Genomic DNA, 12,151 nt, shown 5'->3' with positions numbered 1-12,151 from the left:
ATATCAATTGAATTAGATTGTAAAGGAATCACTCAACACATTGGGAGTTGATTCTATATGGTGAGTACTTTGCGTTAAGATGTAATTCCTAATTTGCTGCAGGCTAGTTCATTTAGTTTCCATGTCCTCATCCCTGTGATAACCACAATGAAGAGTCTTCTCAAATTCAGGTGGAGGAGGAACTAAGAACACCATGCTGCATCATTTCGGTGTGTGCAAACGATTTTTTCTCTCAAAAAAACACTCTTTTCGGATGATGTCTTTATTATTGAGAAATGGACGTGCCCTGGAGAGGAGTATAGGGAAGTAGGGAAGATGAGGACCCGTTGTCTTGGTGACGCCCGGATGGTGAGGGGATAACTGAGGGAGCTGGAGGGTTCTGGAGGTCCAAGGGAAGAGATGATTTCGAGAAGGGTAACACAGAGTAAACCTTGATTTTAGGACAACAACAACTTGCATTTATTTCAAACCATTATCCTCATGTTTTTTTTTATCAGAAAACGTCTCTAGGACACAGTGATAACCTGAGGGAAAGAGTAGAGGGAGCTTGGCTAACGGGGTATGTTTTAAATAGGAGTTTGTTGGAGGAGAGGCGACAGATCTCGGATAGTTGGAGTTCAGATGAGCAACAGCCACTGCCGTCAGATCAAAGCAGCCCAACAGGGGAATGTGGCCGACTTGGAGTCTTCCCCGTATCCAGGCTTTCATTTGCAGAGCAAGCGCCCTTTGACTTGCTGGTCGAACTTTAGAATCGTTACATTCACACTTTAGATAAGTGAATGCTGGAGTCCCTCGAACGGTGGAAGCTGCCTGTCTCCGTACAAATGGTCGAGTTTCTTGTCCAGCAGGTCGGCCTCTGAGACTGAGTGACGCGGTGTTGTAGCTGACATCACCTCGGCCGGCAGAGCGATAAGTGGAGAGAGAGAGGGAAAAAATCTCATGGAAATGGGGGGTGGGGGGAGGCAGGACGGCAAGGAATCTGTACCGGGAGTCCTGACGAGTACGTTTGCTTTATTAAAGGTGAAAGGTTTCATTTGTCTCCCTTTCCCCTCTCAGTGGAAGAACTGAGAGGTGTTAAAAATAAAACTCAGGGCTGAGAATTCTCTTCGTGCGGAAGGTTGAGCCAATCCAAAATACAGAGAAAGTTTGGTCTGAAACTGATCAGCACGAAATTGACTGGGTGAAACTGACCTCCCTCCCGCAGGTACATTGAGGAGCTGCGAGGCTGGGGATTCCTACAAGGAGGAGGGGGGCTTTTCCAGCCTTGTTGTCCCCTTCGGCCGAATCTTTGCTCGTATGTTATATTTCTGTGGGATTTCCCTGATGTTTTGAAGTCCTGGGGAAGTAGGCGATCTCTTTACATGGATGTGTCGGGGAGGAGTCGCTAGCTGATAGAGAAATGGAAGTGGTTGACGAGACGGAAGCGTTGCAACGCTTTTTTGAAGGTAAAAAAATTCCCTCAGATCTTTTTTTAAAAAGTGAAATTCTAAGAGATTCTGGTCGCTACTGTATATTTGCCAGTCAAAATGATCCAAATCTACGGGAAAACGAAAAGACTAACGTAGAATGCAGTTAAAAAGTTCAAGAGGTAGGATCAGAGTAACGTACTTTATTGTGCGAGTGCTTTTTTTTGTCTGTGTTCAAGACATGGCAAAACGTTTTAAAAGCACTTGCTTAGAATTGGTTCGACTATTCGCAGAAGTGAAACCAAATTAGATCGACAATAATTTCTGCAGTTTTGCAGGGGTGTGTGTGTCAAATTATTGGGCTTAACATCACAAATTCTAACAAAATATTATTTACTCCAGCTCACATTTTAAAAGCTGTCCTTCAATATATATCCTTTAAAACTTGTGGAATTTATCATTGTAAATGATATAGATCGAGGTTTAAATTGCATTCCTTTAAAAATAAATATGGAATATTTATTGGGGAAAATTACTTGTTAAGTTTCTCTAGAATTTCTGTATTTCGTTCGTCTATTTGACATGAACCACTGTAACAAAATGCCTTCGAGTTGCTTCTGTATAGTGGTTTGATCCAATGTTTTTATTTTGTTTCGTGTGATCGTAAGATTTTTTTGTTTATAACCGGTCTGAGGTTTGGGATTTCGACATGTACTTATTTCAATGGACCTGCTTTAAGAAAATGCGATGTGGGCTTGCCAGTCGAGTTGGTACAGAGCAGGCATATGACTCTGATTCCCACACACACACACACTCTATCTCTCACTCTCTCTAATCCTCCCTCCAACTCCCTGCAATTCTAGGCCACAGTAAAACTGCAAGGATCGGGAGGTTTGCTCTTGAAACCGAAAGCCGGAGCTGGTGGAGGGAAATCTTTCTGTTAGACCTAAGTGGTACTGATTGAAGCGAGAAAGGGAGGGAGAGAGAACGTCGCAGACAGGTGATGGACAGAACTTGTTTAATTTCTTTGAACTGGCATATTTTAAAGAGTGTGGGACGTACTGAACTTAAACCTTAAAATAATCCAATTCACTAAATAGAAATTGCGCTAAAACATTTTTCTGTCCAAAAAAAATTTAACAGGTCAAAGGGAATGAATCTTCCGGAAATCATGTGCAATTCAAAGTTGTTTTGTTTTAATTACTGAGGGTTTAAAACCTCATTTCCCCAGTTGATGTATAAAGACGGGTGTGGGTTGTGCTGTTTTACAAACTCTACTTGAGCCAATGATTCTTTACTCAACGTTTTAGCAGACCGAGAAAACGTCAGGAATATTGTGGGAAACCAGAGATAATCATGCGGTGGAGTTGCTTTGGGGTGGTCTGATTTTTCTCATGAGGGCTTGCAGTGGCTAGACCCTCTTTGACTCCTGACCCAACGAAAGGGAAGAGGGAGTCAATTTAATCTTTCATTACTGATGGGCCGACTTCCAACGACAGGGGAGGGTCATGGTCAGGGTTGTCCATAGTGAACAAAGGGATGAGGAATTGATAATGTGATGGCGCGAGTTTTGACTCTTGTGTTCAGAAGGGAATGCTGCTGGCTGGAGGAAGTGAGGAATTGCAACAATTGGAGACTGCGAAGGGATGACTCCGGATAGGAGGTGGCAAACCCAGGCTTGAAGAGGAGCAAGATGCTGTGGAGGAGGAAGAGGCCCATTTGGAAGTTGGCATGGTGGGAGAGGATGTACTGAAAAGGTTCAGAAAAGATTTATAAGGATGTTGCCACGGTTGGAGGGCTTGAGCAATAGGGAGAAGCTGGATGGGTTGGGGTTGTTTTCCCTATAGCGTCGGAGGCTGAGGAGTGACCTTATAGAGGTTTATAAAATCATGAAGGGTATGGATAGGGTAATAGACAAGGTCTTTTCCCTGGGGTGGGGGAGTCCAGAACTAGAGGGCATAGGGTGAGAGGAGAAAGGGACCTAAGGGGCAACCTTTTCACGCAGAGGGTGGTGCGTGTAAGGAATGAGCTGCCAGAGGAAGTATTAGAGGCTGACAAAGACAACATTTAACAGGCATCTAGATGGGTATATGAATAGGAAGGGGTTACAGTGATATGGGCCAAATGCTGGAAAATAGGACTAGATTAATTTAGGATATCTGTTTGGCATGGATGAGTTGGAGCGAAGGCCCTGTTTCCATGCTGTCCCCATCTCTATGACTACAATGGCGTCTACTGAACAGGACCATCAGAGTAGCAAACTGACTGAGGTGTGTGTGTGTGTGTGTGGGGGGGGGGGGGGGTGTCAACTTATCAATCAGCCAAGAAACTATCCCCCGGCAACAGGAACAGAATCTGAGTCCGGACCTCCACTTCCTGAGAGGATGATGGATTCAGATGCACCAACACATTTCCAGGGGGACTTGGGGGCCTGAGGTCTGCTCGAACGGGAAAAGCTCCCGGGACCAGGGTGAGAGCAGAGGCGCCGGGTGTTTCTTTGCTCTCAAACTGCAAGCAACGTGTCCGATGGGCCGAGTGTGATTCTGTGAACAGATTCAGAATTTCCACAAGATCTTCCTTCGATCAGCGGCTGCAGCGTAGGCGGAAATCTGGGTCAGACTGGCGTGGAATGAAGAAGCTGGTTTCTTCAGAAGTCGCTACGGAAATTTGAGGCGGATGATGGGACTAAGGGCGAGGAAGTTCTGGGGGACGCTTTGTTGCACCGAATTAGACTTTGCACTCTGAGAAAGCCTAGCAATCAAAATCAAGATACTACTGAGAGTTAGCTGTTTGCATGGAAATTTGTCCTAACACTCATCAGGAAAGTGTATTGAGAGGAAGAAGATGCGGTTGGGTACAGGTCTGTCTGGGATCCAAAGAATAATCTGTATCCTTATAACATACTGATGATTCTTTCCTCAAAACCCTCAGAAATGCTTAAGATCCGTTAGCACGCTAGCCAACACCCCAAGAAGCAAATATAAATTAATGCTTCAATGCTGAATTCATTCCATTTTAAAATGGAACAGAATTAGCTCGTTCCAAAGACACCGCGTTAGATGTTTCTTGTTTAAAAGGAACCTACCCTGAAACATTAATCAATATTTCTTTTTTCAGACGGACGTTCAGAGTTTTTTCTCTTTCAGATTCCCAGCAGTAAGGTTTCTCTTTATCTCTACAAGTTTAATTCTGAAATCCTGCCGTCCTTAAAATTTAACATTTCTACGCCCCTAGCTTTGAGTCCATTGGAACTGAAATTTGTCACTCAACTGTTCTGACCCTGGACTGAGGACCCAGTTTGTCAGCGAAACTGGTCTGTTTAACGGTGTGATCATTGACACAGGGTACAGTAAGATTTGCATGGAAATGAAAGGGTATTTCGGAATGGTCAATAATTCCTCATCCATCCCCATTCCACCTCGGCGCATCGCAGTTTGCAGCTTCGGGATGTCAGGTGAACCTGGGTTCTGGAGACTAGGTTAAAATCCTGTCCTATCACTCGAAGAGGAGCAGGCAGCTGCCCTAGTAAAGTGGCCAATACTAGGAAGAGCAGATGAATTAACCAACCATCTGATGACTGTGCTGAGGATCTATGATCATTTTATTTGCCTAAATTGCCTGGCACTTTAAATAGGGCTTAACGTCTGTTTTGAGATTTTTCGCTTAACTTTAGTAATACAAATATTTCTTTGTACTCATTAGTTTAGTAAAAATCTAGGGTTGTGTAAAGCTAGTGTAAAATACTCCGGTGACCTATTAATCAGCCTGGAGACTTTCAAAACTTAATTTGGAAATAATCTGTGTTGCTTGGTAAGAAGGTTATTTTCTTAACTGTGATATTCAGTTTACCAACCCATTTCCATGTTGTTTCCAACATCAGCAGCTTAACTAGCTGGTGTCTGGAACTATTCACACACATGATTGATCATGAGCAGAACTATTTTGTCAATGGGCAAAGGGTGGTGCATACCTAGCTGTATAATTCTGATCAAATATCTGCATAATATGCTCCACAGTTACCTGTGCATTTCAATCTCATAAATTGCTATTTCCTATTTGCCTATTTCTCCATAATATTTTAATTATCTGTCCTATGAAATTTGTTGCAGATTGCTAATAATTAATGGGAAGATTTCTCAAACAATTGCCCCTAGTGATTACTATTAAAGACCAAATCATTTTTAAGAATGGACAATATATTGGGTCAATACTAATGACCAGTAGCCCATATTCTATCCAACGGATCTATTCCACGCTGCTGGGATTCACACTGTTCATATTAAATGCGATTTTTCTTTGGTGTGATCAGCACTTTGAGGGTTAAATCCAAATAAACGTCATATTTATTATTTATTTCGCTTGAACCTTTTTGTCCTTTCAATTTGATTTCTTGCTCATTTGCCGTGTAGATTTTACCCTGTCCTTTCCATTGTCAGCTTTTTTAAAAAAAAGTTGACTGTTTATTTTGTTCTTTTTCTCACATACCTTCCATGTTCTATTATCCTTTAAACACGTCCCATTTCTCACATTCTATCATTCTCTCTTTCTGCATTGCTTGTGCACTCTTCCTCTCCATCTCATTCTATTTCATAAACTGTCTTGCACGCTTCCTCTTCCACCTATCAAAAACTCTTTTGCACATCTCTTCATCTCCTTGGTTTCTCTCTAATATTTGCAGCCTCTTATTTTGATTATTTGTTTGGATTGTCTATTTGTCACTAATAAAAATGGTTGGGAATACAGAGGAATAGCTAGGTTATCTTTTGAGATGGTATGTTCTCCTGCTGACTAATCATGTGCTTCTGATATTTTCCGTTCTTGTTTTGAATCATTAGCATTGGTGCCTTTTGTTAATTAATCGTAAATACAGCAATTGAGAAATTAATCACTGTCACTCCCATTAATACACTAAACTTTAATAACTGATTCAAGTTTTCATGCCAAATTATTCTGGTATGTGTAGCGTTAAGAGAACTTCACCATCACAATTCCATTCCTGTTTAAAAAAAACACATACTCATTCAGATCTCATTTAAAGTAAGATATTAATGATCAAGATTACATTTTAAGGAAATCTTGTAACATTGATTTTCACGATTTGGATATCGGTTTAAAGAGAGACTCTTACGAAATCTGGATCCCTCCCAAAGTTGGACAGACCTCCTTTTCAGAGAATGAAGCTAATGTTGAGAATCTTACCAATAATTGGGGTCAGGTGAAGAAAGAAGGTTTGGTAACATTTTATTTCTCATTTGTGAAAGCAGAATAAGTAACCTTCAGCCTTACTCTGCCAAGGTGGCCTCACTGATGGGAGAATGTAATTCAACCCCTTATATTTTCATTTTCCTCTGTTTGTAAGTGAACAAAGAAAGATTTACCAATAGCATGAAGCTCTGAGCCTCAAATGCCTCTCACATTGGTACATTCTATCAGTTTTCAAATACTCCATTCTTTCTTTTGGTGCAGTGCTGACAACCCAGAAGGTCCAGCATCATATTCAAGAAATTACACAGAGGTTGAACGAAAAGAATAGGTTGAATTGTAATTTTTTTGATGCCATGAGCAATAAAACCAGAAGATTTATCTGATCCTCTAACAGAATAGGAGTCAGGCTCTACAACTGGACTAATGAAGGAAAATGGATTCAAAGATTTTGAAAGGAAAATCCACCCATAGATGTTGAATGAGGGTAGGATCAGGATTAGTTTGGGTGAAGTTGAACAGTGAGTCAACAATCTACAGATGCAGCTGGAGCAACATTGACAGAGACTCTGACAGCATCTTCCCTTCCACCCTCTGTAAAGTGCTTACTCCCTAGGTTTTAACTCCTAATTGAAGATTGGTCACTTGAGGGAAGGTATTGAAAGATGATTAATTACAGTTGAACTGTATGCCCACAACAAAAAAAACATATACACTGCCGGAGTGAATGCCAATAATGTGATTGTGTAAGGTATAGAAATGTATAGTAGATTCTGAAGAGTAAACCCAATTATTTATTTTATAAAGTTATTTGTTCTTCATTTCCTTGCCTTTTGATTCTTCCTCCTTCCCTTGATGTTTATTATCCCTGACTGCAGTCACAACTAGGCTGCCTGCTTCAAGACTGCTGGCTATGTTGTTCCCATTCAATGTGTGCAGGGTCATTTGTTGAACCTTAACTGAAATTTTACTTGGTGGAATAATGGAATTAATTATGCCAGTATATCAGGTTGGAGCAATATTCCTCAGTCTGAGGGAAGGAGACCTGGTGAACTGTGAAACCTCTGGTGCCAGAAATAGGAAACTTGCTGAAGAGAGTTTTCACACAGAGAGGAACCCAGAAAGGGAGGAGGTGGTACATGGAATCAGAAGGGAACTCTTTGAGGCAACTCCCAGTAGTTGGATCTAGTGCAACATTGGCAGAAAGCTGAACAGCAGGTTTGCAACTTGCCTGTCATCTGTTGACCATTTTCCCTTCATGAATGTTTCCTTATTTCTAATCTCCCAATAATCTGTCTGAGGTTAGGATTACATAACATAGGGAATAGTGTCATTACATCCTGAATTACCACTGAATTGTGTGTTGCACTGGTCCATGCTGCTGCCCACCCGAGAGTTTCAATCCTACTGACTTAGAGCAGTTCCTGTTCAAGTTGGAGTACAGAATTGGATAAACTAAGAAGTTTCAAATTTGGTTTTCAAGCTCACCTGATCAAAGAGCTATAGCGGTCTACAACACAGGAAAAGACCCTTCAGCCCATCAAGTCTGCATCTGTCAAAATCAATCACCCAACTCTTCTAATCGCATTTTCCAACATTTGGCCCACATCCTCATATGTCTTTGCATTATAAGTGTACATCTAAATCCCACTTAAACATGAAGGTTTCTGCCTCTACCATCATTACTGGCAGTGAGTTTCAGCTTCCCAACAACTTCTGGGTAAAAACAAGTTCCTCACATTGCCTCTAAGCCTTCTGCCCCTTGCTTTCAATCTATGGCCCATGGTCATTGATCCCTGCGCCAAGAGGAAGGAGTTTACCAGAAGACTGTCACTAACTGAGCAGGTGTATCCCTGGGAGAGGCAATGGTTTCAGATAGCAGAAACTTGACGAAGAAGAAAAAAGTAATGAACATTATACATTTATTTATGATCTATTCTCACTTGTACACAGACCAAGAGGTAGCGCACTCCAGAATGGCTTATGCAGACGGTCCCTTCAGACATTACAATACAGGTCAGCATCACATATGTACCTTAACACTGTCTGTCATCTTGTACAATGAATGTTTCATTGAAAATAGAAACAAAATATGATACAGTTATTCCTAGGCCCTTCAACATCTGATTTTTCAGGTTGCCAGGATTGACATAGACAGAATGTCTATCTGTTCTCCTAGTCAGATGCTGACTGGCCTTCCATGTATTTCTTCTGGTTGTCATTGTTTTTCTTTCTGTTTCTCATGTTTTATTTTACGCCTGTATGTTGGTTGGTAGCTTGTGCATTCTACATGGGCTGCATTTGTTGCACAGAATCTCTGATGACAGAACAATCCAAGAAATTCATCAATGTATTTTAGAATGTTTTATGCTGACTAGACACTGAGTTATTGAGTTTAATTGGAACACTCTCCTCTGTTTTTACTGCCCTTTGCCTCCTCCCTCTGTCTCCCCATCCCGACCCACCCCTCTTTAAGGAGCTTCACTGCATCATGTGCAATCTTTGTAAAGCACATCATCGTAATATGTCAATGCAGGCATTTGAAAGGCCTTTATGCACCCTGGTGATAGTGTGAATAGTTCTAAGTGTTTATAGAATTTAATATTAACACAGCTTAGCACCTGTAGTTACTCAGTGGTTCAAGCATTGCCTATTGTCAATTTGAGTCATATTGATCAAAGGATCCTAGGTCATGTCCACTCTCTACATTGGTTCTATGAAGATGACAGTCAGGCATTAAATTTGTTTAACTCAGTTCATTAGTGATGGGAATTGGAGGACAGGGTGTGACTAATTATAGATGTAGACAGATATTGAGTACTTCAGAATAAGAGAGGGAGGGTGGAAGGGAATTCAATATATTAGAGGTCTGTCAGTGCTGATATTGTGAGCAGAACATGGATTGGATGTGGCAACATGGAAGAGATCACCTCTGCTCTTTATGAAGTGGGTAAGAAAGCTTTTGAGGAAGTGTTATGTTCTAGGTTACAGGTTACAGGTACACTGTCTCCATCAATGAAATAAACCATATGAAGAAAACATTTTGTGCAATTTATTTATTTTTACTTTTTGTGTCTCCCTGTTCACTGATCATACGACTAAAAAGGCACTAAGATCCACACTGTAATAGTGTGAGTTTAATCTGTTTGATGTTCCTTCTCTTATTATCAATTACCAATTTGATGTCAATATTTTTGGAGGACAGAATTTGTGCAATTTTTGCTTTGTCTTGACTGAGATTATTGCTCTATTCAATGGGTGAATGTCAATGTGAGCTGACTGGAGGACTCAGTGAATGGAGTTTAGGAACAAGTGAAAATTTACTCTGAACAACATAAATCTGTGACTGTGAGCACTCCAGGGTACTGAAATTCCCACTGGTGCTGGCCCAACTCAGCAGCTATATAAAGTGCCCTGTGCAGCAAAAACTTGCAGTTCATCATCTGTTTTCTATTTAGATTAAGGGAGGTATGCTTTATAATACAGTACTCAATTTTAATTGTTGCACAAAACTCTGACATTTAATTCAAACATGCACATAGGATACACTCAATTGGTAATTCTTTGCTATATGTGTATTCCCTGTCATCAACTGAGGTCTTTTTTATAAAGAAAAATGCTTAGAACATAGTTGCATTTATTTCAAAGCATTTTTTATCTTTCTTATGTTGCTCTCTTTTTCAGTATCTTTAATAGCTCCTACGCTGCACGCACACAAGTCCCACACAGCAAGTGACAACCTTAGTGTAAATTTGCCACATTCCCTTAGCTGTTTTGTAGATTTGGTAATGAACAGATTCAATCCGTATCCAGAAGAATTCAACAATCAAACACTAGGGTTACGAGCATCTGGCAAGACCTGTACATAGAAAACCTGTGATACTAACCATATTTAAGGTTGTAAGAGTAGTTTCAAGCTTATATGTTTGTATTTCTCCTCACTGAGATGCTTGTCTCTTTCACTCTTTCTCCCTCTGCCCTACTCTACCTGAATAAAATATCTGTGTAAGTACACAATGTCTTTGCCTATGTTTGCCTTTTCATCTATGCAAGTGCACATATTTATTCCTTTATAACTATCCATGATTAGCTGTTTCCATTGATTCATATGCAGTGCTACAATGAAACTGTGTGTGCCTGCATCTCATTCTACTTGTCTATGCACACAATATTTGTCTCCCTCTCTATATAAGTACAAAACATTTTTCTAACTACCCATCTCGCCATTCCTCTGTTATACTCTTGTTCCCAACTGCAATTCCAGTTTCAGGTATTTAACAGAGTCATTCGTTGACTGATTTGCTTCTCAGTGGAGGATGCTATTTTTGTATATTGCAATTTAATGAAGAAGGGAAGGTGTGGTCAGCAGTGACTAGAGAAAACCAATGTACAAGGCTGATGGGATAACTTAGCACGAACAATACTTTGGGTCAGCTCTTGTTCCCTCTGCATTGCTGTGTTAGTAATTTTTGCTGTGTCTTGCTGTGACCAAACATCATAAATGTTTGTTGCAACTATGTAATTTTATGACATCATAAGCATTCAGATATAAAGTTGTCCCCACAGTTACCAGCCTGTCTGTAACGTTAATGAACAGAGAACAGATAATTTTGGGGCATTACTTAAATAGCTCTTTTTGCCACACAGCTTATAAATAGTTGGATTGACTGTTGAGAAGGAAGGGTTTGAAGGATGTTAAATAATGGTAAACACATCTTCAACTGATAGCCACCTTGTTTCTTGCTTGAACCATGGCAGCTGGCTGGAGGAAATCTAGTTGCAACTCTGTCTGCACATCTGTTTGCCTGATTTAATTTTCAGGCATACTCTGAAATAGGTGCTAGACCTTCCCAGCCAGAACAAGTGAAAGGCTGCTGAAATAAGCACACCATTGTGCTACACTGGTGCAGGACCTCAAATACAGTTTTTATCCTGAAAAGTATGAAAAAAGGAAATGTCTGTTAATTGCTTTTTTGTAAGTTTCATCAGAAGTCCTAAAAGGGACTGCTAAATGCTCCTTGGAAGAGGTTAATCCTTCCTTTTTGTCAAAACAAAGCATATTCATGCTTTTCCTGCAGTTCATATACAAACCTAGCCTTCTGCCAGTCTATTTTTACCATTGTACACAAATCAAAACATGGCGCCAGTGACATCTGTTATTGCACATTTACTTTATTATGAAGAAGTTTCTGACTGAGCCACTTCGTGAACGATCTTTCATCCTATCATAAGGTCAGAACTGAGTACATGCTCACTGATGATTACATGATGTTCAGCACCATTCACAACTCCTCAGACATTGAAATAGTCCATGTTCACATGCAGCAAGATCTGGACAACATTTGGGTTTGGACCGAGAAGTAGAAAGTAACATTCCTGCTCTATAAGTGCCAGACAAGAGCTATCTCCAACAAGAGCAATTCTAACTTGACGTTCAAGAGCATTATTATTGTTCAATCTCCCACTATCAAAACATTGATTGGACCAGCCATGCAAGTATTGTTGCTACAAGAGCAGGTCATTGGCTGGGTAATTCATGTTGA

The 12,151-nt window shown here is 40.6% G+C and overlaps 1 protein-coding gene across 8 annotated transcripts in view; it reads left to right on the top strand.

Moving 5' to 3' along the window:
• The first annotated feature begins 269 nt into the window (after positions 1–269).
• The window catches only part of myrf (myelin regulatory factor), a 230,023-nt gene continuing 218,141 nt past the window's right edge, over positions 270–12,151 (top strand). For 3 of the 8 annotated variants that reach the window (XM_043706031.1, XM_043706034.1, XM_043706030.1), the window contains exons 1-2: positions 272–1,445; positions 8,562–8,624. In XM_043706031.1, the coding sequence (XP_043561966.1) occupies positions 1,400–1,445; positions 8,562–8,624 (109 nt within the window). In that variant the 5' untranslated portion in view covers positions 272–1,399. Of the gene's footprint in view, positions 1,446–2,216; positions 2,407–8,561; positions 8,625–12,151 lie in introns of those variants that run through there. The other 5 variants (XM_043706037.1, XM_043706033.1, XM_043706035.1 and 2 more) reach the window with 5 other exon arrangements.

Source organism: Chiloscyllium plagiosum, chromosome 16 (genome assembly GCF_004010195.1).
Source record: "Chiloscyllium plagiosum isolate BGI_BamShark_2017 chromosome 16, ASM401019v2, whole genome shotgun sequence".
NCBI lineage: Eukaryota > Metazoa > Chordata > Chondrichthyes > Orectolobiformes > Hemiscylliidae > Chiloscyllium > Chiloscyllium plagiosum.
Note: the sequence above shows the minus strand (reverse complement) of the source record. Positions and strands in the feature narration are given on the sequence as shown.